This window comes from Cetorhinus maximus, chromosome 15 (assembly GCF_964194155.1).
Source record: "Cetorhinus maximus chromosome 15, sCetMax3.hap1.1, whole genome shotgun sequence".
In the NCBI taxonomy this organism is placed as follows: Eukaryota; Metazoa; Chordata; class Chondrichthyes; order Lamniformes; family Cetorhinidae; genus Cetorhinus; species Cetorhinus maximus.
This window is the reverse complement of record NC_135893.1, coordinates 8,695,280-8,720,260: the sequence shown is the minus strand read 5'-3', so window position 1 is coordinate 8,720,260 and position 24,981 is coordinate 8,695,280. Positions and strand designations below refer to the sequence as shown.

General features: G+C 45.4%; 1 protein-coding gene across 9 annotated transcripts in view; it reads right to left on the bottom strand.

Moving 5' to 3' along the window:
• The window catches only part of samd11 (sterile alpha motif domain containing 11), a 235,482-nt gene that overhangs the window by 128,212 nt on the left and 82,289 nt on the right, over positions 1-24,981 (bottom strand). For 7 of the 9 annotated variants that reach the window (XM_078557849.1, XM_078557851.1, XM_078557850.1 and 4 more), the window contains exon 4: positions 2,642-2,731. The exons of the other annotated variants lie outside the window; for them this stretch is intronic. In XM_078557849.1, coding sequence (XP_078413975.1) covers positions 2,642-2,731 — 90 coding nt within the window. The remainder of the gene's footprint in view (positions 1-2,641; positions 2,732-24,981) is intronic. 9 annotated transcript variants of the gene reach the window in all.

The window sequence follows — 24,981 nt, the reverse complement described above, 5'->3', positions numbered from 1 at the left end:
CAATGACGTCAATAATAACAGGCCAGATCTATCCACCACAGCACTAGGTGATTAGACAGGATCTAACCACGGTAAGATTTTTGCCCATATGTGAGATATTCGGGGCAGGGTGGGGGCGAGAGGTTAGGGGGTGGGGGGGGGGGGAGAATTTTCCCCTCCAAAAATTGGCAGCAGGAATAATGGGAAAAAATGGTCATGAGGCCTACAGCTACCTCCTCACGCTGACAAGAATTTCCCCCTCTATCTCCCTGCCCTCTCCACCAGTCCTGCCTTCTCCGTCCACACCCGTCACTGCAAATGGTGGCAGGAGGGTCACGTTAGGAGCCTGCAGGTTTTCCATCTTTTCATTAGTGCGGCTTAATGGTGTCACCATAGTGGGGGATGGGAGAGCTGGGGGGTGCACCTGCCCTTTTAAAGACCCCCACTGGATCTTCCACTGTGGCACTACCGGAACTCCCCGCCCCCAGTGCTGGTTTGCTTCAAACCGATGGCAGGAGTTTTGCCAAAAGCCCGGCAATAAGAGCTGTGCGTTTCTATGGAAGGTGGAACTAGATGGGCTGATTGACCTCCCTCAACATCAACTTGTATTTACACCGTGCCTCTGACGCAGTGAATGTCACAGGGCGCTTCACAGGAGCGTTACCGGGAAAAAAATTCGACACTGAGCCATAAAGGTGATAATATAGGGCAGATAGCCAAAAGCCTGGGACAAGGGGGTAGATTTTAAGAGGCGTCATAAAAAGAGGAGAGAGGCGGAGGGAGATAGAGAGGCAGAGAGATTTAAAGAGGGAATTCCACAGCTTGGTCCCAGGCAACTGAAGGCACGGCCACCAATGATGGATCACTGAGCAGCGGGGTGATGGATGGGCCAGTGAGTTTTGGTATGAGTTTGAATGTAGACGCCAGAATTTCAGATGAGCTCAATTTTATTTTGGATGGGATTCGGGAGGCCAGACAGGACGGAACACATTGGTATAGCCAAGTCTAGAGGTAGCAAAGGCATGGATGAGGCTTTCAGTAATTGAGCTGGGGGCAGGGCAGAGACGAGCAGTGTTGAGCAGGTGGAGTTTGACAGTCTTGGTGATGGAGCAGATAAGTGGGTTGGAAGCTCATTTCAGGGCCAAATATGACAGGAAGGTTAGGAGCGGCCTGGTTTGGCCTCAGGCTGCCACCAGCGCAAGGGCTGCAGTCGGTGGTGAGGGGGATGGAGTTTGTGGCAGGAATCAAACAAAGGCCACGGCTTCAGATTTCCCACCCATTTAGTTGCAGTAATTTTCTGCTCATCCACTACGAGGTGCTGGACAAGCCGTGTGAAAAGTTAGAGGCAGTGGCGGGATTGAGAGCTGTGGTGGTGAGGTAAAGCTGGGTGTTGTCAGCTTACACGCCTTTATCTTTTGTCTGATCTTAGCTTCATTGACAACAGATTCGCATCGGCTCTGAAGCTTCAGTAAATAATCAATAATTACACCCAGGTCCTTTTTCCTTCTCGCACTCTGCTAACAGACAACTGTCCCACCATTAAAAAACACCTCATCCTATGCTTATATCTTTAACCAACATTTATCTGTCAACATTAAAATCCATCTAAATTCTATTGCCATTTTTAACAGATGCATTTCAACATGATTTCTCGCCCCTGTATCAATCGGTGGTGCTCTCAGCAAATTTTGTTTTGTCTAGTGGATCTCCTGTGGCATTGCTCATGGGATGTCACAGGATGGACATTCCGGTTTATCGGATTGTCTCTGGCATGGGCGATGGGCAAGTGGGAAGGTGAAGTTTATGGGTTTCTTGCGGTTGCAACTCTTGTTTACCCAAGCAAGGCTGTTTACCAACACAGGGCCTTATTCTGGACTGTGTAACTCTTATGACTCTATGACTTATTTTCCCCCACATCTTCTTTGTTGCTTCATTCTGCAGCGAAGTACACACTTGAGGTTATTTTTTTTGTTTGTTTTTAAAGATCAAGAAGCTAGACATCAAAAGGTGTTCTACATCTCTGTCAGATCCTTTTTTTTAAAAAAAAAATACATTTTTTCCATCTTGGGTGGTTTTAAAATTTTTCTGAAACGATATATTTTTGAAATGGGCGGCTCTGCCACATGTCATTATCTGCGAGTTCCCCTCCAAGCCGCTCACCACCCTGACTTGGAAATATATCGGCCGTTCCTTCACTGTCGCTGGGTCAAAATCCTGGAACTCCCTCCCTAACAGCACTGTGGGCGTACCTACACCACATGGCACTGCAGTGGTTCAACAAAGCGGCTCACCACCACCTTCCCAAGGGGATCTAGGGATGGGCAATAAATGCTGGCCCAGCCAGCGATTCCCACATCCCGTGAACAAATAAAAGAAATATCACATAGTGTTAGGCTCACAACACTGTCCAACGGTGCAATACCTTGATGATGTGGTGGCCATGCATCTTTCTAATATACCAGGTATCATTCGGAATATTAGGAAATTCCTGCAAGTCATTTATGGGTAGTGGTGCAGATTGTGTATTCCGGAAACCAAGCTGAGACAAACTCCCTCCCTCCTGCCACGAGAGGGTTAAAGATGGCTCTGGTGTTAGTGGTAGAAAAAGCAATGACACATTTGAAAAAAAACTGGATGATTCAAGGGGGTTTAAGTCACTGACCTTTCACCTCTGGGATCTGGGTGCAATTCAAATGCAGTACAGACGGATGGGTTGAAAATCTGCTCTGTCTGCTGGCCATAAGCGTCCAATCTGAAACGAGTTTGATCATTCTCAATGCAGTTCCTAGTGCACATGGGCTACACAATACAGTTACCCCGAACTTGACACTGATGGTACATAAGGTTGGCAATAACATTCAGATGACTATTGGTGCAATCGCAAAATGCCAAAATGAGGATAGAGCGGGGGGTGCAGGGAGGGTGGGGTGTTGGTGGCGGGGGTGGGGGTTGGGGGGGTTGCAGGGTCATTGTTGGATACAGAGTAGAGGGAGCTTTACTCTACATCCAAACTTGCTTGACACACAGCAAGTCTAAAATGGGGGGGGGCGTGGGGGAGAAAAAAATCTTTTAATTCCCTGGGCCCAACCTCCCACACCTTCACAGCACAAAAAAGAAATAATATCCTACTGGTGTCTTATAAAGCCTTAGCACAATGGCAGAGATCAGGTGAAATGGCAAAAATAAAGGTGGTGTGATGTCCCACATGGGTTGTAAAACATTTTGGACCTTTAGAGCACATTCTGAACAAATTGGTGTTGATTCTCAGTAAACCAGAAACCAAGTAGAATTAGCCTGGTTTGCAAGTGTTCCTAAAGTGGCTGCTAAAGGCTGTTACACAGCAGCTTCATAGCGCTGCACTGTGAAACAATGCACTGATTATCACAATGGCAACGCCATTACCATCGCAACCATAGCATCCAGGGCTACCCCACAGCATACAGGGCTACCCCACAGCATACAGGGCTACCCCACAGTATACAGGGCTACCCCACAGTATACAGGGCTACCCCACAGTATACAGGGCTACAGGCCAAGTGCTGGAAAATGGGATTAGAATAGATAGGGGCTTGATGGCCGGCACGGACACGATGGGCCGAAGGGCCTGTTTCTGTGCTGTATAACTCTATGACTCTGTGACACTACAGATTGCTGGAAACCTGAAACAAAAACAGAACATGCTGGAAATACTCAGCAAGTCGGGCAGCATCTGTGGGGAGAAGCAAGAGCTAGCCTTCCAGGTTGATGGCCCTTTATCAGAACTCAGGAGAGGTTTTGAGTTATGTGAAAGGGGAGAGGTTTGGGGGAGGGGGGGAGGAGGACAAAAAAAAGGGGAAAGTGATAGGGTGGAGGGCAGGAGAGGCTAAATGGTAAAAAGGTTACATGGCACAAAAGCCAAAGAGAGTGGCATTGGGTATAGTAAAGAAACAAAAGGCCTGTCTGGATGAGGTGTGGATGTCCAAATGCAACATGAAGGAAGAAAGACACAAAGAGAAAAATAAACCAGTAACAAGAAACACAAAACGAAATGGAAGCAGAAGACGGAGTTTAACAATCTTAAATCAGAACCTTTGCCTCCATTTTGTGTTTTCTTTTTGCTGGTTTATTTTTTTTTCTGGTTTATCTTCATTGCCTCCTGTTGCATCCGGACGAGTGCTAACCGGCCATTTCTCTTTTGTTCCTTTACCATACCCATTCCCACTTCTTTCGGATCCCCTGGGTCTCTTGTCTCGTCCTGACACAAGGGCAGAAGGGTGAGGCTGGCTGGGGGACCCTCTGAAATTAGCCACTAAGTTCAGTGGTCGAACGACCCTCAGTCCCCCTCCCTCCTCACGAGCAAGTGGCTCCTCCTAATAATTGGGCGGGTTGCGGGGGGTGGGGTGGCTGTTGGCCGGGGTGGGGGTTGTGAGGGTGAGATCGGTCTCCACCTCCATTGTGCAGAACACGACAGGGTGCGGCTGAGATTTAGTTTTTCAAATTCCGATTTCCGGGGAAATCCAAGGTTATGGGAGCAGGCAGGAAAGTGCCCTTAAAGCCACAGTCAGGCCAGTCATGATCTTATTGAATGCCAGAGCAGGCCCAGTAGGCTGAATGGCCTACTCCTGTTCGCAACTCAGTCTTTTTATAATACATGTACAAAAATGACAAAAAACATTTAATAAAATCACTACATACAGAGCACCAAGGAACTACACCAACCCTCCCAACCACCCCCACCTCCCCGACCCCCCGGCACTGACTCTCCCCCCTCCCCCACCATTCCTCCAGGGTTGCTCCCTAAAACAAGACATAATAAGGTAGAGTTCAAGAGGTTAGTCGACAATATTTTGCAGACTCAGACGTTTACAGCACAGGAGGAGGCCATTCGGCCCATCGGGTCTGCACCGGTCAACAAAGATTTGACTACACTAATCCCATTTTCCAGCGCTCGGCCCATAGCCCAACGCAAGTGAATATCTAAATGCCACTTAAATGTTACGAGAGTTTCTGACTCAACCACCCTTTCAGGCAGTGAGTTCCAGACTCCCACCACCCTCTGGGTGAAAACATTTCTCCTCAACTCCCCTCTTAGCTTTCTACCTCTTACCTTAAATCTATGCCCCCTGGTTATTGACCCCTCTACTAATGGAAAAAGTACCTTCCTATCCACCCTATCTATGCCCCTCATAATCTTATACACTTCTATCAGGTCCGCTCTCAACCTTCGTTGCTCCAAGGAAAACAACCCCAGCCTATCCGATCTTTCCTCAAAGCTCAGACCCTCCGGCCCAGGCAGCATCCTGGTAAATCTCCTCTGCACCCTCTTCCATTGCAATCGCATCCTTCCTACAATGTGGTGACCAGAACTGTAGCTAATCTAAGCCAGGTGCCCTCTCTCTCTACTTTCTGAAGTCACAGAAAAAAAATAAATGGTGTCAGAAATGATGAAGTTATGAACAGACGGAAAAGGTTTTTTTTTAAGCATTATGTTGGAGGCAGGCGAGTTAAGCAATTAAGTGGCGTGCGATTCTCTCTAACTTTGGATCTGCTCTTAAATATGTAACAAAAAGAGTGCAATTTTCCTGCCCGTTGCATGTCCAAAAAACAAAAGCTATTTTTCACTTTTAACTCTCGGGTATGAATGGTTTCACTGAGCCAATATTTGTATTCAGTGTTCACAAGGGCGCTCAGGTCTGCTGAAAGCCTTTTGAATGGAAAAACAAGCCCTCCATACACAAGCTCTCACACACCCACACTCTCAGTTAAACAAATACGTATCCTCTATGTCTCTCTCTCTCTCTCGCCCATCCATAAACAGCACTCTCCCTCTCTCTCTCTCTCTCACATATTCTCTTTCTCTCGCATTACAAACACACAAAAATGCAAGGGCTAAATAACCATGCAGCCGTGCAAGATGTCAGAAAGCAGCAGAGTTACTTAGTTAATGAGACCGGATAAAGTTCCAAGCCTTGTTCCTGGCCCTATTCCCAGCAAAGGACGTTAGCGCTTAACTAAGGGGGTGAGAGGTTATCAGGGGTAGGTGGGAATGTGGACTTAAGGTCGCAAACAGATCGTGGGGAGGCAGTGGCGTAGTGGTATTGTCACTGGGACCCAGGGTCGTGCTCTGGGAACCTGGGTTCAAATTCCATTCCTCAACAGATGGTGGGATTTGAATTCAACAAAAATTTGGAATTAAAAGTCTAATGAAGACCACGAAACCATTGCCGATTGTCGTTCAAAACCCACCTGGTTCACTAGTGTCCCTTTAGGGAAGGAAACCTGCTGGTCTGGCCTACATGTGACTCCAGACCCCACAGCAACGTGGTTGACTCTTAAATGCCTTTTCTGAACAAGGGCAATTAAGGGTTGGGCAATAAATGCTGGGCCTAGACAGCGACGCTCACATCCCATGACCAAAGAAAAGCCATATTATTATTGAATGGCGGAACAGGCTCAAGTGACCTACTCCTGCTCCTAGTCTGTATGTTTACCGCTCTCCTATTAAACCTCTGCATGCTTACCTTGTATAGGATCCTTCTGCCTTCTTCACACTGCTGTGAACACAACAAAAGGACTATGGGGTCCACTCCAGTTGAAAAGTCAGTGTGAGCCCTCCCACAGTAAAGAACCGGCATGAAACTAGAATGGAAACTCCCCTGCTGCCCCCAGAGTTTCGGGTGGGGGGGGGATCTTCCAAGCCTAAACAGTGAGACCCGAAACTAGGTTCTTACCTCACTGGAAACTAAAGCACCGTGTATGGTGGTTGTGTTGGCGTCAGTGAAATGTGGTGGCACCCACGAGGAAAGGCTTGGGCTTTTCTTGCTCATGAGTTTCACATAGCAACAATACTCACTGCCTAATTTCGTCAGTTTACATAAGCACCATTGTCAATGAGAGCCGCTCTGCAGTGTTGACAGGGCCAGTTCAGGAGTCAAGAGACTGCCAATGGGCCCAGTGAGTGGATAATGGGGCTTCTCGACTGTAAAAACGATCTGATGTTTCATGTGCTGTGTACCAGAGAACCAGACATTATCAAGTTACTGAGCAGGGACCTTGCAGCCAGAGTGCGTGCATTTACTTAATTGATTTAGATACATAACTTAAAACAATTTGTATCCATTAAATGTAAATGAAAGGTATGATTAGTTCAACAAGTGGTACTTGTACGTGGCTTTTCACAAAGAAACGTCCCATGATCTAAGGAAGCAGACAGGTCACAATGTATTTCGCAGGTGTCAGTAAAATCGATAAGCATTTCCACATGCAAGTTGGGCTGGATAACACACAGGTGGAAGTATCTTTTTAAATTTAACAGAACGTACGGCTAATGTTCACAATCGCTTTATGGAATAAAACATATCGCATTAATGTGCCAGAGTGAAAGGAGATCCCGTGTAGCTGCTTGGACAAGAGAACTGTCCTATCAGGAGAGATTAAACAGAGTGGGCCAAATTCCCTCGGCTTTAGAGGAACGGGAGGTGATCTTACTGAAATGTATAAAATTCTGGCTTTTAGAGGGTCATCGCTGAGAGGCTGTTTCCCCCCCCTCGCTGGAGAGTCTAGGACACGGGGGCGCAGTCTCAGGGTAAGGAGTTGGCCACTTGGGACTGAGAGGGGGGGGGGAGAGATTTCTTCGCTCAGAGGGTTGCGAATCTTTGGAATTCCCTACCCGAGAGGGTTGTGGATGCTCAGTCACTGAGTATATTCGAGATGGAGGTGGAGAGATCCATGGCCACTTCAGAAATCACGAGACAAGGGGATGGGGAAAGCATTGGAAAGTGGGAGTTGAGGTCAACGATCAGCCTTAATTTTATTGAATGGCAGAGCAGGCTCGGGGGGGTGGGGGTGGGCGGTCGGGGGGGGGTGGTGCTGTACGTTCTACTTCTCCTATTTCTTGTGTTCTTAACCAAGGTTAAGGTTGGGTAAGGGCCTCTTTGTGTCTCTGTAATTTTATCACCACTCATTGTAGTGTCTTGCCCCCAAACCCTCACATGCCTTTAAGTGAAACCTATTTTCCCAGGCCATCAAGAGATCCAAGTCTGTTGGTGCATCAACAAGACATGCCTTGGGGCGGTACTCAGTTGTGACAGTGGGGGCTTGGAGTAAAACTTCCTCATGGGGAATATTGGAAAACAATGAGCTCCTCTGATAGCCCGGCGGGTAAAATATACCATGTGGTGTGTAATTGATCTAATACAGACTAGGGGAAAAAAAAAATCGCAGGCTCCAATCCATTCCTAGAACCATTGCAGAAAGAGGCCATTCAGCCAGTTGTGTCTGTCCTCACCTAGGCTATGTTGCCTGATCTAAGGCAGAGTGTTAGAAGGAATGTTAGAACTGACTTTAGTATCTGATTTAGAGATGGGGAGTGAAGAGAACTGATTTTTTTAAATTATTCATTCACGGGATGTGGGCTTCGCTGGCTGGGCCAGCATTTATTACCCATCCCTAGTTGCCCTTGAGAAGGTGGTGGTGAGCTGCCTTCTTGAACCGCTGCAGCCCATGTGGTGTAGGTACACCCACAGTGCTGTTAGGAAGGGAGTTCCAGGATTTTGACCCAGCAACACTGAAGGAACGGCCGATATATTTCCAAGTCAGGATGGTGAGTGGCTTGGAGGGGAACCTCCAGGTGGCGGTGTTCCCATCTATCTGCTGCCCTTGTCCTTCTAGATGGTAGCAGTCCTGTGTTTGGAAGGGGCTGTTGAAGGAGCCTTGGTGAATTCCTGCAGTGCATCTTGTAGATAGTACACACTGCTGCTACTGTGCGACGGTGATGGAGGGAGTGAATGTTTGTGGATGGGGTGCCAATCAAGCGGCTGCTTTGTCCTGGGCGGTGTCAAGCTTCTTGAGTGTTGTGGGAGCAGCGCTCATCCAGGCAAGTGGGGGGTATTCCATCATGCTCCTGACTTGTGCCTTGTAGATGGTGGACAGGCTTTGGGGAGTCAGGAGGCGATTTACTCGTCACACGATTCCTAGCCTCTGACCTGCTCTGGTAGCCACAGTATTTATACAGCCAGTCCAGTTCAGTTTCTGATCAATGGTAACCCCTAAGGTGTTGCTAGTTGGAGAGGTGATGGTGTAGTGGTATTGTTGTTGGACTAGTAATCCAGAGACCTGGGGTAATACTCTGGGGACCCTGGCTTGAATCCCCCATGGCAGATGGTGGAAATATTCACAAAACATCCTCCTGATTTCTCTAAATGTGACTGGGCCTGAAGAAAATAAACATTTACCCAATTCAACAAGCAAGGCCCAGAAAGCTGCAATGTGGTAGTGCATGTGACAAAACAAAAACTGTGACTCTCAGAAAGAATACTCAACATGAAGATTCCTCCTAAGGAAGAAAGGGCCAGAGAAACTAGGAAACTTACATTTATAAAGTGACTTCTGTGAATACAGGTAATCCCAAAGTTCTGCACAGCAAACAAACTGCTTTGCAACTGGAATCATTAGTTATGTAGGCGTGCGCAGCTGCCAAATTGCACACAGCACGATCCCACAAAAAGCAATGAGATAAATGCCCAGTTAGTCTGCATTGTGGTGTTGCTGAGTGGAGATATAATCGTTGTCTATTCAACTGGTATCATGGGACCTTTTTACAGAGCCTCATTTTAACCTCTCCTCCAAAAGGCACCAAGCCTCCACAGAATTCCCCCGGGTACAGCGCGGAAACATTAGCCTAGATTCTATGCCCGAGTGCTCGAGCACATGGCCTTCTGGGCCCAGAGTGAGAGGGCCACCACTCCGCCAGGCTCTGCCTCATATTCTTGTGGGAGAGAATGACGTCTGATGGATTGGTTTTGGCAGGGTCTCCCTCCCAACCTCCAAAACATTCGGATAGGTGCGTATTGACCACCCGTGTGGAAAGAGCAGACACAACTGTCAGGCAAACCGCCAACAGGTTAAAATAGCGACAGCTGGCACAAAGGAAAGCTGACCGACGCTAAGTCCACAAGAAAGAGTCCAAACATATTTAAAATACAAATAGGACTTTTTCTCAAATAAAGTATCATTTTAATCGTAAGTTTTTTTTAAGAAAAGATAAAAGATTCAAATTTACAGGAAGGAAAAGAAACACAACCGAGCTTAAATCTGACTGGTTGATAATCCATGTAGGATGGGACTGGAGTAGCTGGCATGAAAGAACAGGAAACGCCCAGTTCCATTCTGTGCCATCTCCTCCCTGACTTCCCACATGTAAATAACCCCAGCTGTGCCTTGCATCCAGAAGTCTTCAGAATGTAATTCACCCATAAAGTTGTCCTCTAAACTCTTGGATGGAATTTCAAACTGTAAATGCGGGACAACCAAAATCTATGTCTTGCCAACTTAATCTTTGCTCGTGGCTGCTCAAGGATAACTGCCTTCTAAATAATTTTTCCCACCCTGACAACTGAACTACATCATCTTTACACAGTTCCTTTAGTATAGTCTAGGTGCCTGGGAAGACTGCCTCGTCAAGTCAACCAGGGTCTTGACACACATACTCATTGTCAATGATTCATTTCAAAACACGATAATGGGAAGGGAAGGTTCATATCGTTACAATTTTGGGTTTTTTCACTGACGTTTAAACAAATAGGCAAAGCAATTTAAAGTGCAAACATGAATATTAACCAACTTACATAAAATTCAAATCTTTTTCCCATTGTCTGTGAGTTCTGTAAACTACTGATTAATTCATGGAGCGCTGCATGTGTTCTACAACCACACTGATATTTTCTTTAGACTTATTTTACCAAAATTTGTTTCTCTATTCTAGTTTCTCCCGAATGTACAATGCAGACACTGGTTGGTTGTCCTCCTTTACTTTGTTAAGCACCTCATGAGCCCAGGTATGGCATTGGGTGACTATTTGACTATGGAGGGCGCCACTGCTGTGCACTATCTACTTTCAACTAACACGTACATGCATACAAGAGAGTGCTTGCAGAGACAGAGATGCACAGCAAGCAAGGGTAGACATACAGAGTGACACGCAGAGACAGAGAAACACACACACACACACACACACACACACACACACACAATGGTGACAGCACAGATACAGGGAGGTGTGCACAGACACAAACACACAGGTGGAGAGACACGCATGTGAAAACGGTCATACACACAGGCAGGCACACATTTTCCACTTGGTTTCACTGGATAAAAAGCATAAACAGAGTTAGTGAAACCAAGCACGACACCACCACCAATAATCTCGGATGTGATTGGCTAAACCAGCAGACAGAAGGGGTCTTCCTACGTGGCTTCTGGCTTCACCAAGCAGTGCACAAACCACAAGGGTAAATGGGGAGCCAGCATTTCCCATACTAGTAGATACCATAACATAGAATGAAATATAACACCAGGCCTCTGCATATTTCCCAGCTGTTAGGCAATAAATGTAGTCTTTTGTTCAGCTCGCAAAGCGTTAAGTAAGGTAAGTGCCTTCAGTTTGTACTCCTTCCTCCAACATCTCTCACCAGTCACTTCCATCCATTTCAGCAGAACAAGACCCCAATTATGGCACAGTTCAAGAAACGAATTATAAGACTCAGCTGTGACAGTCAGCAGCTGGCAAATGCCAACCAATTAAAACAAAGTGTCAGTCAAGAAAACTCAATCTGCAAGTTAAAAGTGCCGGCAGGGGCCCTGACATGGAGGTGAACATATCAGCTTCCCGTCTGCACTGTATCGGTGACGCACTCACCCTGGGCTGCAAGAGGAAGGTATCTTTTCCTAATCTCGCCTGCAAAGGAAGAGTCTAGGGAAGGACAACAAGGAAGTCAACCGTGATGCCTCCAATGGCATAACGGTAATGTCACTGGGCTAGTAATTCAGGGCCCAGGCTAATGTTCATGGCAGCTGGTGGAATTTAAATTCAATTAATAAAATCTAGAATTAAAATCTTGCCTTTGTAAATGTGACCATGAAGCTGTCATCAAATGTTGTAAAAGCCCATCGGGTTTCTAGGGAAAGAAATCTGCCATCCTTACATCCCCAGACCACACAGCAACGTGGTTGATTCTTAACTGCCCTCCGCAATGGCCTAGCAAGCCCACTCAGTTCAAGGGCAATTAGGGATGGGCAACAAATGCTGGCCTTACCCACACCCCGTGAAAGAATGAATAATTATTTTTTTTTTTTAAAAGCCTCACATGAAGAGTGGGATGAGGCTCCAAAGGGCTGTTGGCCCCTGAAGATGTGGGTGATGCCCTTCTAAACCCAGGGGAAAGCCAACTGGGAGGAAAATAAATACACACGAAGGAAAGTGAAGGTGAGCTTTCCTGTAACGGTTCAGTAACAGGTGTAGGGAGAATGGACGTGGATAACCGCACTGCAGAACAACCGGTGCATTCTGACCAGTGGTCTTCACTCAGAACGTTAACTCATCTTTACATATAACAAAGGTCTTCTCTCTGTATTCAAATGGATTTTTTTTTAAATTAGGATTTTTAGTTTATCGCAGTTTTCAATTTCTCTCTATAGCTTTGCTGACTATTCAGTGACCCACCTTGCTGAGGGAGGAATGGAGCCTGTCTAGCGTCAAGCCAGTGGAAATTGCTGTACGGCCAAAACCATTTTCACAGGTCAGGCCTGGGTTCAAATCTTAAATCGGTGACCGCCCCACACGTCTGGAGCGCTGGCAGGAAACTCGCCAATGGGAGGGAGGCAAGGAATCCAGAGGCTTCCCTTCAGAGGTACCAGCGCAGCTGTCCCTTAAAGGGGGAAACTGGGTTTTTGGAGGCAGTTGGAGGGATAGTGGGCAAGATGATTTTTGTGGAGTCAGGGACAGCACTTAAGAAAAAGGAGTTATGAAAAACTTACCTGCAGCATGAACTGAACAGCCGCCAGTGGCCCTTTAAAGACTGCTGCTTTACGCAAAATTCCAGTGGGTGGGTTTTGCACTCGGCACACGTGCATAAGAATGGCATTAAAATAGCCAACAGCGTCAGGGGGACTCAATTGGCCTCAATTAAAGAGACTGCCGCCAAACTTGCAACGAGCTGACCATCCTCAGGAAGGGTCAGTAAATGCTGCACGATGATTTTGGACCCGCTGTCACCCCCATCCCAATGAAAAACAGGGCAGGTAATGAAAGCAAAATCGGTCACCATGTGGTACCCTAAGGAAGCTATTACTGTCGCGTTTTGTTTCAATACATCATATCACTTCGCAATAACAAATCATATCATCATACAGAACATAAGGAGGCCATTCAGTCCATCATGCCTGTGCCAGCTCTTTGAATTAGCCATGCCAATTAATCCCTCCCCCTTACCCATTCCCCATTTTCCTTTTTATACATTCAAGATCGCAACATCGCACTGCGTTTAAAAACATTCTACTCATCTCTCCACTGGTTCTTTTGCCAATTGTCTTAAATCTGTCTCTCCTGGTTAATGGTTAACTGACTCCAGAATAGAACCCATGAGTTGGGAGGAGTAAGTGAGAAGTGTGCTTATATCTGTTCAGATTTGTCTGCTTGGATTAACAGGAGGGGCTTCATCCAAATTTATATTCATATTTGGTTAGACCTCAGCCAGAGTATTGTGGGGTCGGTTAGCTCAGTTGGCTGGACAGCTGGTTTGTGATGTAGAGTGACACCAACAGTGAGGGTTCAATTCCTGTGCAGCATTTACTGACCCTTCCTGAGGATGGGCAGTTTGGCGGTAGTTTCTTTAATTGAGACAAACTGAGTTCCTCTGACGCTGTTGGCTATTTTAATGCCACCTTATGTACGTGTGCAAAACCCACCCACTGGAATTTTGTGTAGAGCAGCAGTCTTTAAAGGGCCGCTGCCAGTGAAAGCAGTTTCTCCATGTTTACTCTATCAAAACTCCTTATAACTTTGAACATTCCTATTAAATCTCTCAGTTTCCTTCCTTCTAAAAGTAATGCATTAATCATGGAACTGCTCATTTAGACCATATAGGCACAATGAATGAGAATGTCTATCCCAAGCAAGAAGAAAACAGGTCCCAAGAGCAGATTAACTGAAGAAACATATGAAGCAGACGGGTCATTGGACACACATTACCACAATACGTTATAGGATCAATACACTATTAAAAGCTGCGACGTGTATTTACCGCTACCTGTGCTCATGACATACTCTGGTGGAATAATGATACCTACACCAGATTGCCCACCTCAGGAACGCACAATGCAACTGTACACTTACAGTGGAGATGCCTCACTTGGTCAACTGACTAGTTTGCGACAGATACAGACATACAGGGACTAAAATTTGTGTTATGCGCCAGGAACTACCTGCACTTTAGGTTCCTGGCAGCAGGTTGTCAGATCCCAGATCCCCATCGGCGCTGCTCTGTTCCCCATGCCGTTATATGTTTTTATGACCAGCAGCGTTCTCTGATACCATTCATCACACGTGTGGGATTTTACAGTGATGGTTAGTGACCTCCTGCAAACCCCTCTAATCGGTGTGCAAGTGATCTACATGTTAGGTGTAGGCAGGTGAAATCTCCTGTTGCCTTGCGTTTGGATTTATGAAAGGGGATTGGGGTGGTGGGACTGGGGGGGTGCGAATTGGGGGCTGGGGTTTTCTTGACTCTTCTGTTATTGAAAAATATGCGCACACATGCAGACAAAAACAACACGTGGGCCCATTTCTTTCACAGAGGTAGCAGGTGTCATTTCCGTCTGACAAGTTTTATCTTCTATCTGGAAAAGAATGACTCTGGTCACAAGTTTTGTGACAAAAGAACATTACTTTAATCCAATCTTGTCGGTAGAATCACTAGAATGTGCGAGTACGAGAGAAAATCTAAAAGTATTGAACAAAAATCACAACGTGTCTTTAAAATGATCGGAATGGCGATCTTCTTCCCTTGCCAGACTTGACTATCCTAACACAGTCCTGGATGGCCTCCCACCGTCTACCCTCATAAGCGTCAGCTCATCCAAAACTCTGCTGCCCATGTCCTAACTGACAACAAGCCCTGTTCACCCATCAGTTCTGTTCTTGCTAACCTGCACTGGTTCCCAAGTAAGCATTGCCTTCATTTTAAAATTCTCACCCTCCAAGGCCTGGCCCCCTCCCTACCTCTGTGATATCCTCCAGTTCCACAACTCTGAGATACCTGCGTCCTCCAATTCTACCCTCTTGAGCATCCCCGTTTTTAAATTATTTCGCCACTGGTGACCGTGCCTTCAGTTTACGAGACCCTAAGCTCTGGGATTCCCTTCCCACGTCTCTCCATCTCTCTTTCCTCCTTTAAGACACTCCTTATAACCTACTGCTCTGACCAAGCTTTAGCTTGGTATCAAATTTTGTTTTATAATGCTCCTATGAAGTGCCTTGAGAGGTAAATACAAGTAGTTTGTCTGCTATTTTTCCTTGCATGTGTATTCCGCCTAAAAGGTGATGTAAAAGATTTTTATCTAAAAAAGATTTTTGCTAAAAGGTTGTCCCACAGAGAACAAACGCTGGATTTCAGCTCTCAACCTTAACCCACTGACCCCTTTGGAACTGGCCTTAGTGGATTTTCAACCAGTGTGCGTCTCTAGTCATCACCCCAGAATCCTGAAGATGTGACACTTTCCCAATTCTTGCAGCCTCTCTGGGTGACATTCCACGCCCCCCCCCGCACTTTACTGGCAACTGGTGCTCGATTGCTTTTGTAGTCTGGGCCCAGCATCAAAACCTGGACTGACGCCGTCTAAACTCATTTCACGTACACCAGGTAGCCACCAGAAGAGACTTCAGGTCCATCAATCTGGGTCAAATTTGGACCAAGTCACAACACACTACATCAGCCAGTACAAAGTGCTGTACAGAGACAAAAATAACCAGTTGCTTTCAAAGGCCAATCGCAAGGAAAAACAAAAACGTTTACGCAAAATTAGTGTAGGTTTAAATAAAGTGCATTGCAAAACACATCCAGCACTGTGAATTATATATTTACAAGCTGAAAATTCAAGTTGTTCATCAGCACCTCAGCTAAACTCTGAATTTTCTCACAGAGACACAAATCCCACAATGAATATTTTAGTTTCTCAAACTCTACAATTCTGGCCGAAGTACCTACAGCATTAAAAAGAATTTAAATAATATCAAAGTGGGGCTGCAGAGTCGGCTGTATAAAATTGTGCGGTATTAAAAATGTTCCAAAAGTAAGTTTTTGGGAATCTGATGTGTAATATGCCTTTAAGAGGAATGTTATAATGGAGGATCACATGATCATAGTGTCCAATTGCAGAGTAGCGCAGGCTACCTTGGTAGTCAGTAATCAGTTGTGAATAGTCAAGAGTTAGAGTCTGTAATATAGAGACAGGGTTTGAGTTGTAAGCACACAAGTATAACTGCTGAGTTCCTCAGTAAATAAATAGAATGTGTTCTACATAAGAACCGTCTGCTGATCTACTCTGTCTATGATGCCAACTCGGCCATCCTGAAACAAACATCTGACCCGGATCTATTACTCCAACTAAACTAGTGACCAGGATCCAACAAACTGACGACGAGGAAAAAGCGAGAAAAAACAAGGAAGGACGAGAAAACGAGAAAGAAAAAGCGAGGAAGGAAATCAAGTGAACCGAAATCAGGCTGTACCTCGCACGGTAATTGTAAGTAGAATTTCCGTCCTAATCGTCAAAGCAGTCCCCTCGAAGCATACCGCAGATCGGAAAAGTTGGTCCTTTCAATCCAACTGCTGACGATTGGTCTCATTATGTTGAACGCCTCACGTTCTTTTTCCAAGCTAATGACATTGCAGGGGAGGAGAAGAGGCGAGCGATCCTCTTATCCACGTGTGGGAGTAAGATTTATGGATTGATTCGAATTTTGACAGTAGCCAGTGCCCCGGATTTGAAAAGATTTGATGACTTGGTGAACCTTGTGAAGAGTCATTGCCAGGTTAAGCCCTCAGTAACAATGCAACAGTTCAAACTTAATTAAGAAATAGAGCCCCAGGGGAGGCAGTTGCTTGTTATGTGGCAAGTCTGAAACAGTTAACAGAATATTGCAAGTTTGGTACATCTATAAAACGATATGCTTAGAGGTATAATGAAGATATGATTCAGAAAAGATTACTGTCTGAAACAAATTTGGATTTTCAGAAGGTGCTAGAATAGCACTGGTCATGGAAAGTGCAGTGAGGGACTCGAAAGCCATACAGGGTGTGCAAAATGGCGCCGTCCTCCACTTTGGGTGGGGAGCCCCAGCCAAAAAGGGCGGGAAAATGTACAGCTCTGATGAGAAGCGGGAAGCAGCCACCGCTTACAGACTAATAAAAAGAAATGACTTAGCAGCGAAAACATGGAATAATGGTAACAGAGGTGGAAGCGGCCAACCTTGTAATGAATGGAAGTTTAAAAAAATCAAATGTTTTTACTGTCATAGAAACAGACACCTCATGAGACATTGCAGGGATAGAATCAGACAGACTTTCAATTAAAAGAAAAAACCCTGTGAGGTCCTGAAGTAACAGATTCAGATATTTATTCATTGTATAATTTGAAGGTAGGAAGAACAGAACCAATCTATGTAACAATGAGGGTGAATGATTGACCTATCAGAATGAAGGTGGACACAGACGCTTCCACTAAGGTAATAAGTGTGCACACCTTTAAATGCCTTAATTATGGGGAATGTAAACTAAATTTGGAAGAAACAGAGGCCAAATTGAAAACTTACATGGGAGAAGACATCAAAATCAAAGGGGGCATAAGCAGAGTTATGTACAGTACGGAAGTCAATCAGTAAAATTATCCTTGATGGTGGTAGCAGGTGAGGGGCCAAGCCTCCTTGGGTGAAACTGGCCGAAAGAAATTAACTTGTGTTGGGCTGAGATCTTCCAGTGGGCTACCTGAGCCTCTACAAAAATACGCCTCAGTTTTCTAAGATGACCTCGAGAAGATCCAGGGGCTACAAGCAAAAATTCATGTAGATCCAAATGCTACTTCCTGATTTATGAAGGCAAGACCAGTACCTTATGCAATGCGGGAAAAGGTAGACACCGAATTGGACAGATGAGAGAACCTGGGGAGTTATACAACCTGTGCAGTTCCCGGAATGGGCAGCACCAATAGTCCCCATACTTTAAACCCGACCAAAGCATTCGAATTTGTGGAGGCTAAAAATTGACTATTAATAAAGTGGCTAAATTGGTCAGACACCCTATACCAAAAACTGAAGACCTGTACGCTAAGCTGACAGGTGGAACTGTCTACCCGAAGCTTGATATGAGTCACGTTTATCAAGTTGGAGAAGGCCTCCCAGAAATTTGTCACAATTAATACACACAGAGGGTTGTACCAATATACCCGTTTGCCTTTTGGTGTATCCTCAGCTTGTGCCATATTCCGGAGAACAATGGAAAGTTTACTGCAAGGACTGCCCCACGTTGTAGTTTCTTTGCATGATGTTCTGGTGAAAAGAAGCATTTGGCAAACTTGGTAGAAGTTTTGAAACGTTTCTCACAGGTGGGAGTGCGTTTAAAAAAAGAAAAAAGTGCACGTTCCAAGCGAAAGAGGTAATCTATTTAGGTCACAGGGTAGATTCACAGGGCCTCCACCTGGTTGAAGAAAAAGTGAGAGCCGTTAGAGAGGCACCTGCACCAAGGAACACCTCCGAGCTCAAACCATTCTTGGGGATGATCAATTACTATGGACGCTTTTTGTCTAATTTGTCGACAGAACTGGCACCCCCTGTATTACCTACTCAAGAAAAACCAATATTGGTCTTGGCACAGAAAGAAGCTTTCACAAAAGTGAAATCGCTGTTGCACTCATCTACCCTATTAGTACATTTTGACCAAAGAAAAGAATGAGTTTTGACATGTGACGCATCTCCCTATGGAGTGGGAGCAGTGCTCTCCCATCGAATGGATGATGGCTCAGAATGGCCTATTGAATATGTATCAAGAACACTCAACACAGCAGAAAAGGGATACTCACAGATTGAAAAAGGCGACCTGTCAACCATCTTTGGTGTCAAGAAGTTTCACCAGTTTGTACATGGTTGTCACTTTACTATCATTTCGGACCATAAGCCTTTGCTAGGATTGTTCAGCGAGGACAAGGTTATACCACCCATAGCCTCAGCAAGAATACAGAGATGGGCATTGATTCTGGCAGTGTATGAATATGCTTTCAATCACAGGCCTGGAAATCAAATTGCAAATGCTGATGCACTTAGTCATTTGCCTTTGAAAGAAAACAATGAGGATGTTCCAGTTCCTCAAGAACTCATCTTAATATTGAACTTCTTAGATTCATCACCAGTATGTGCTAGACAGATTAGAGACTGGACAAGTCAAGATCCAGTCTTATCTAAAGTACGAGAACAAGTTCTTCACGGTTGATCACAAGAACAGGAATCTGATGAAATGAAACCGTATTTTCACAGAAGATATGAGACGACCAGCTAGGATGGTATCTTATTGTGGGGAGCTAGAGTGATCATTCCTCCAAAAGGGCAAAAGCCTTTGTTAACCGAATTACACAGTGCACATCCAGGTATTTCCTGAATGAAGACCATAGCACGCAGATATCTATTGCGGCCTGGGGTGGATGGAGAAATAGAGAGCTTAGTGAGAAGCTGTATGCAGTGTCAGCAAGTGCAAAAGTTACCTCCAGCAGCTCCATTACACCCATCGGAGTGGCCAGGAAGGCCATGGGTGTGATTACCTATTGACTACGTGGGACCTTTTATGGGAACTATGTCTCTCCTTATTGTTGATGCTCACTCAAAATGGATGGACATATGAAGTGAAGTTACCAACATCTGCTACAACTGACAAGCTACGTCAAAGTTTCGCCATCAACGGACTACCAGAAGTGGTCGTATCAGATAACAGCACCACATTTACAAGCGCTGAGGTTCAACGGTTTATCAGCCTCAACGGTATCACTCATGTAAAAACTTCACCTTACCACCCTTCCTCAAACGGACTGGCCGAGACAGCGGCTCAAACATCCAAAACTGGCATGAAGAAATGAACTGGAGACTCCATAGCGACCAAGCTAGTGCATTTTCTTTTCCATTATAGGGCCACCCCTCACCCAACAACCCGTGTCACACCTGGGGAGTTGTTGATGAAATGCCGTCTCAGGGCGAGATTGAGCTTAATAATGCTGAATTTAGAAGGGGGGAGGGCGGGGGAAGGTTGAAAGGAGTCAGGGAAGTCAGAAAACTGGACATGGCTGGCATAGTCGTGACAGAAAGCTTACCGTAGGAGAGATGGTATATGCGAAAAATTTTGGCGAAGGATCCAAGTGGTTATCAGATGAAATAAGTGCAGGGACTGGACCTCTTTCTTACCACGTGAAAGTGAAAGACCGAGTTATAGGGAGACATATAGGTCATATAAGGAGGAGAGAAACAAAGGATCAGGAAATGATTCCTCCAGTGTTCACGACAGCGTCAAAGTCTCCTATTGAAATAACTCCACTGAGTACAGGTGTGTCTGGAGATTCGGCTGTACCTGTAAGAGTTGAGGAAACAGAGTTGCAGGTGCCCACCGAAGAACCTGATTTCCGGACAACACCAGAAAAGGAGGTTCCTAACAAAGCATCTGAAGCTGTAGAGCTGAGATGTTCTACACGCTGAAGGAAACCCCCAGAAGGGCTGAATTTGTAAATGATTTGATATTTTGAGAAAAATTGTAATCGTAACTGTGAAATGTATTTTTGAGTAAAGGGGGAGGGATGTGGTAATCTGGTGTGTAATATACCTTTGAAAAGAATGTTACAATGGAGGATCACATGATCTTAGTAACCAATAGCAGAGTAGTGCAGGCTACCTTAGTAGTCAGTAGTTAGTAGTCTAAAGTTAGAGTCTGTAATATAGAGACAGGGTTCAAGTTGTAAGTACACAAGTGTAGCTGCTGAGTTCCTTTGTAAATAAATAGAATGTGTTCTACATAAGAACTGTCTGCTGATCTGCTCTGTCTATGATACCAACTCGGCCACCCCAAAACAAGCGTGTGACCCAGATCCATTAGTCCAACTCAACTAGTGACCAGGATCCAACATAAGTTGTTATGTAGGGTGTTGGCAAGTAGTCTTGGACAACGAACATCACTAAAAAGATTGTCTGCCCATCATCTCACTGGTGTTTGTGGGAGCTTACTGTGTGCAAATTGACTGCCGTGTTTCCTACATTACAACAGTGAATACACTGAAGTACTTCACTGATTTCTAAGAGCTTTGGGATGTCCTGAGGTTGTGAACAAGGTTATAAAACTGCAAGATGTTTCCTTCTTTCTTCCTCAACCAACACAATGACAACAATTGATATTTATGTTGCGCATTTAACGTAATGAAACCTATGGAGGGGCTTCACAGGAATATTATAAAACTGAGTATGACACCGAGCAACATAAGGCGATATTAGGTCGGATGGCCAAATGTTTGGTCAAAGAGATAGGTTTTGAGAAGTGTCTTAAAGGAGGAAAGCAAGGTAGACAATCAGCGAAGGCCCAGATTATCCATCCCGTTGCCATTTGTGGTCAGTCGCTGTGTGGAAAACGTCTGCCACGATTCCCTACAGGAAAACAACTGCCTACAAAGTGACTCCTTGCACATGGAGTGCTTTGGGACAATCCAGAGAGATGTGATAAGGCACTGTATAAATGGGAGTCTTTTTTACTTTTCCGTCCCCTCCAGAGCAATACACGGGGGAAATGGCAATAAAGGGTTAATGGGGCAGGGTAGGTGGAGGTCCCAAAAGTGGGAGGAGATCTGTAAGGAAGGCATAAATGAGTTAGGCCAAATGGCCTGTGCTGCAGCTTCTATATAATTCAATATTTTGATTCACAACACGAAAAAAACCGTGCATGTTTGTACACACACACCATCACGCTTTCCAAGCATAAACTACTACCCATGAGCCGAGCAGTTCATCTTTAGAATTCGACACACTTTTGGACACCGCTCACGTTTCACTGTAATGACATTTCAGCAGGACAAATAGCGACTTTGCTTTGCTGAATTGACCCAGAGCCTTTGCACCCTCAAGTTTTTCTTCCGCAGATTAAATCTGAAGCTGCTCAGCTCCTTTACATTTTTTACTTGCAGGTTTTCCCCTTTGCTTTTAGGAATCAAATTATCTGCGATTTACAGCTATTAGTTCTATAACCTCCCCCCCACCCCCCCAACGTATAATCCTCACAGGCCGACTAACTCTCTGAAAAGTACAGGGCACTCGTCCACCTATTCAAATGTAAAATGATACGTCTTCATCGTGTAATGTGAAATAAATTTATTACCGCCACCACTTACAACAGCAAAGGTATTTACTAGATTGACTGGAAAAGGTAAAAGGCAGTATAACTGGATCATATTTCCTTCAGCATTCAATGCCCTTAATATAATGCCACTCACAATCTGCCCCCTTTCACACATTTTAATTTTGTCTCCGTGTGGAACAGGCTAGTAAAATGGGTTTAAAAACTCTCTCTCTTGGAGTCAAATTGCCTGCATCAAACAGCAAATCGCTTTAAATCAGGCACACAATTAGATTGCGCAGCACATAGTCAAATCCACCCCTGCTATGTACAAATCTGACACAGGAAAAATCCTGGCTTTCATGGGATCAAGGAGTCATAGCAATTTGCAGCATGGAAGGAGGCCATTCAGCCCATTGTGTCCATGCTGGCTGACACGCAGCCATCCCCTGCCTAATCCCACTTTCCAGCTCACGGTCTGAGGCCCTATCGGTTACGGCAACTTCAAGGTGGGTATCCAGGTACTTCTTAAATGTTATGAGGGTTTCCACCTCAGCCATCCTCTCAGGCAGTGAGTTCCAGATCTTCACCATCCTCTGAGTGAAAATGCCCCCTCAAATCCCCTCTAAATATCCTACCTCCTACCCGCAATCTATCCATCCCCCACCCCCCCCCCCCACCCCCAACCACCCCCCTTCCCCGGATTATGGGTCTATGGCCTGAGTATCCACTCTACCTGGACCCTGTATCATTTTATACACTTCAGTTAGCTCTCCCTTCAGCCTCCTCTGTTCCAAAGGAAACAACCCTCGTCCGCCCAAACTGAATCCTCCAATTTAATTCCACCATTTCGCAAACCACTTTCTACCTCCAATTCCATTTGTACAGAAGTAAAGAGCTCAGCTTTTCACCCGCATGTAAAAGAATTTCTTTCCCTCGTCACCACCTCTCCTGAAGCCTTGCTGGGATATATTTCCCTCCGGTGAGTCCCAGGCAAAGCTGGACATTTGTACCCCTGCAAGGAAATCAGCCACTTGCAAATCAACTCCTGCCACCCCCACCCCATGCAACATCCACATTCATTCAACTTCCAGCTTAGAGGTGGGGGGTCACTGGATAATATTTGGAGACCAGCACCCTCACAAGTTGCCCCCTCCCCAGCGCAGACACGTTGAAGCCAGCGTACAGAGTCTATCTCGGCTCTGGCTGAACTAAACTCAGTTTCGGCATCAGATGGATCCAGAATCTCTCTGACCCACGTGACTCAGTTACACATGGCGTAAACCCACTGAGCCATCGGTGGAGCATCTGAAGTCTGCTTCTAAGTGAAAAATCTATGCAAGAATCTTCAGCTATTGTGCTCCTCGAATGAACCTGTTAAATCGAAGAGGCAGGGACATATTCCTATTGTGTCTTCCATTTCAAACCGTGTGGCGTTTAAGGGGCCTGATTGCTCCTTTTACAGTGCCATAGCACTGCTGGCCTGGAATAAAACAAAACGCAAGGGCAGGGTGCATGCGAAGAAATACTTAAAAACTGCAATACAGAAACAAGCAATTTGGTCCTCCAGATAAACATGTGGCGTTTATTCTTCACAAAAACAAATAGTTTCCATCATACTTACCAGCCCTACTCCCATACGGAATCGCAGAATAGTACAATGCGAGAGGAGGCCATTCAGTCCTTCATGTCTGTACCAGCTCTTTAAACAAGCAATCGAGTTAAGGCCCACTCACCGGCTCTTTCCCCTACCCCTGAATTTTTTTCTCCTTTGACTATTTATTCAATTCCCTTTGGAAAGTTACTACTGAACTGGTTTTCACTGCCCAACCAAGCGCTACACTGCGAGTGATAACCGCTTGATGCATTAAAAACGTTTTTCCTCATGTCGCCTCTGGTTCTTTTGCCAATCACCTTAAAACTGTGCCGTCCGGTTATCAACCCAATGGAAACAGTTTCTCTTTATTTACTCTAGCAAAATCCTTCATGAGCGTAAACACCTCAAATAAATGTCATCTTAGCCTTATCTGCCCGAAGGTAGAACCACCTTAGCACAGGATGTCCCATTAGTCGCTTTTCCTCAATCATCTAACCCTGAATGTTTTTATTCATTCTTTCATGGGATGTGGGCATCACTGGCAAGGCCAGCATTTATTGCCCATCCCTAAATGCGCTTGAGCTAAGTGGTTTACAAGGTCATTTCAGGCAGCATGGCTGTGGGTCTGGAGTCACATGTACACTAGTGAACCAATCAATGATAGTTTCATGGTCCCCATTACCAAATTTTTATTCCAAATTAGCTGCTGCAGTGAGATTTGAACCAGTGTCCTCAGGGCATTAGCCTGGGCCTCTGGCTTACTAGTCCAGTGACAATACCACTCTGCCACCATCTCTCCACAATATTGACACAGTTTCTGCTTTAAGCAGTAACCCTGAAAGTGAATTCCACAGTTTCACAGCTCTGTGAAATTTCTCCTGCTCTCTGTCCTAAATCTTTTACACCAACATTACATCTATGGCCTCTTGTTTTAAACCCCTCCAACCACTGTGAAGACTGATTCTGGCCCATTTCATTTTTTCATAATTTGCATAACATATCTTGCCCCTCCCGCTCACCCCGCACCCCACCTCCCCAAATCCTCGGACATCTGTGCAGTTCTAACAAAACAAGATTCACTTTTTCTAGTCCTTCTCCATATTTGCATTTACGTGCAGTATCCCTGTGAATCTATGTCACACCTGCTCTCTGAAGCCTCAATACCCTTTCTATCGCGCGAAACCCAGTATTGAACGCAGTACTTGAGAGCTGAGATCTTATAGGCTGATCATTTCCTCTTGGCTG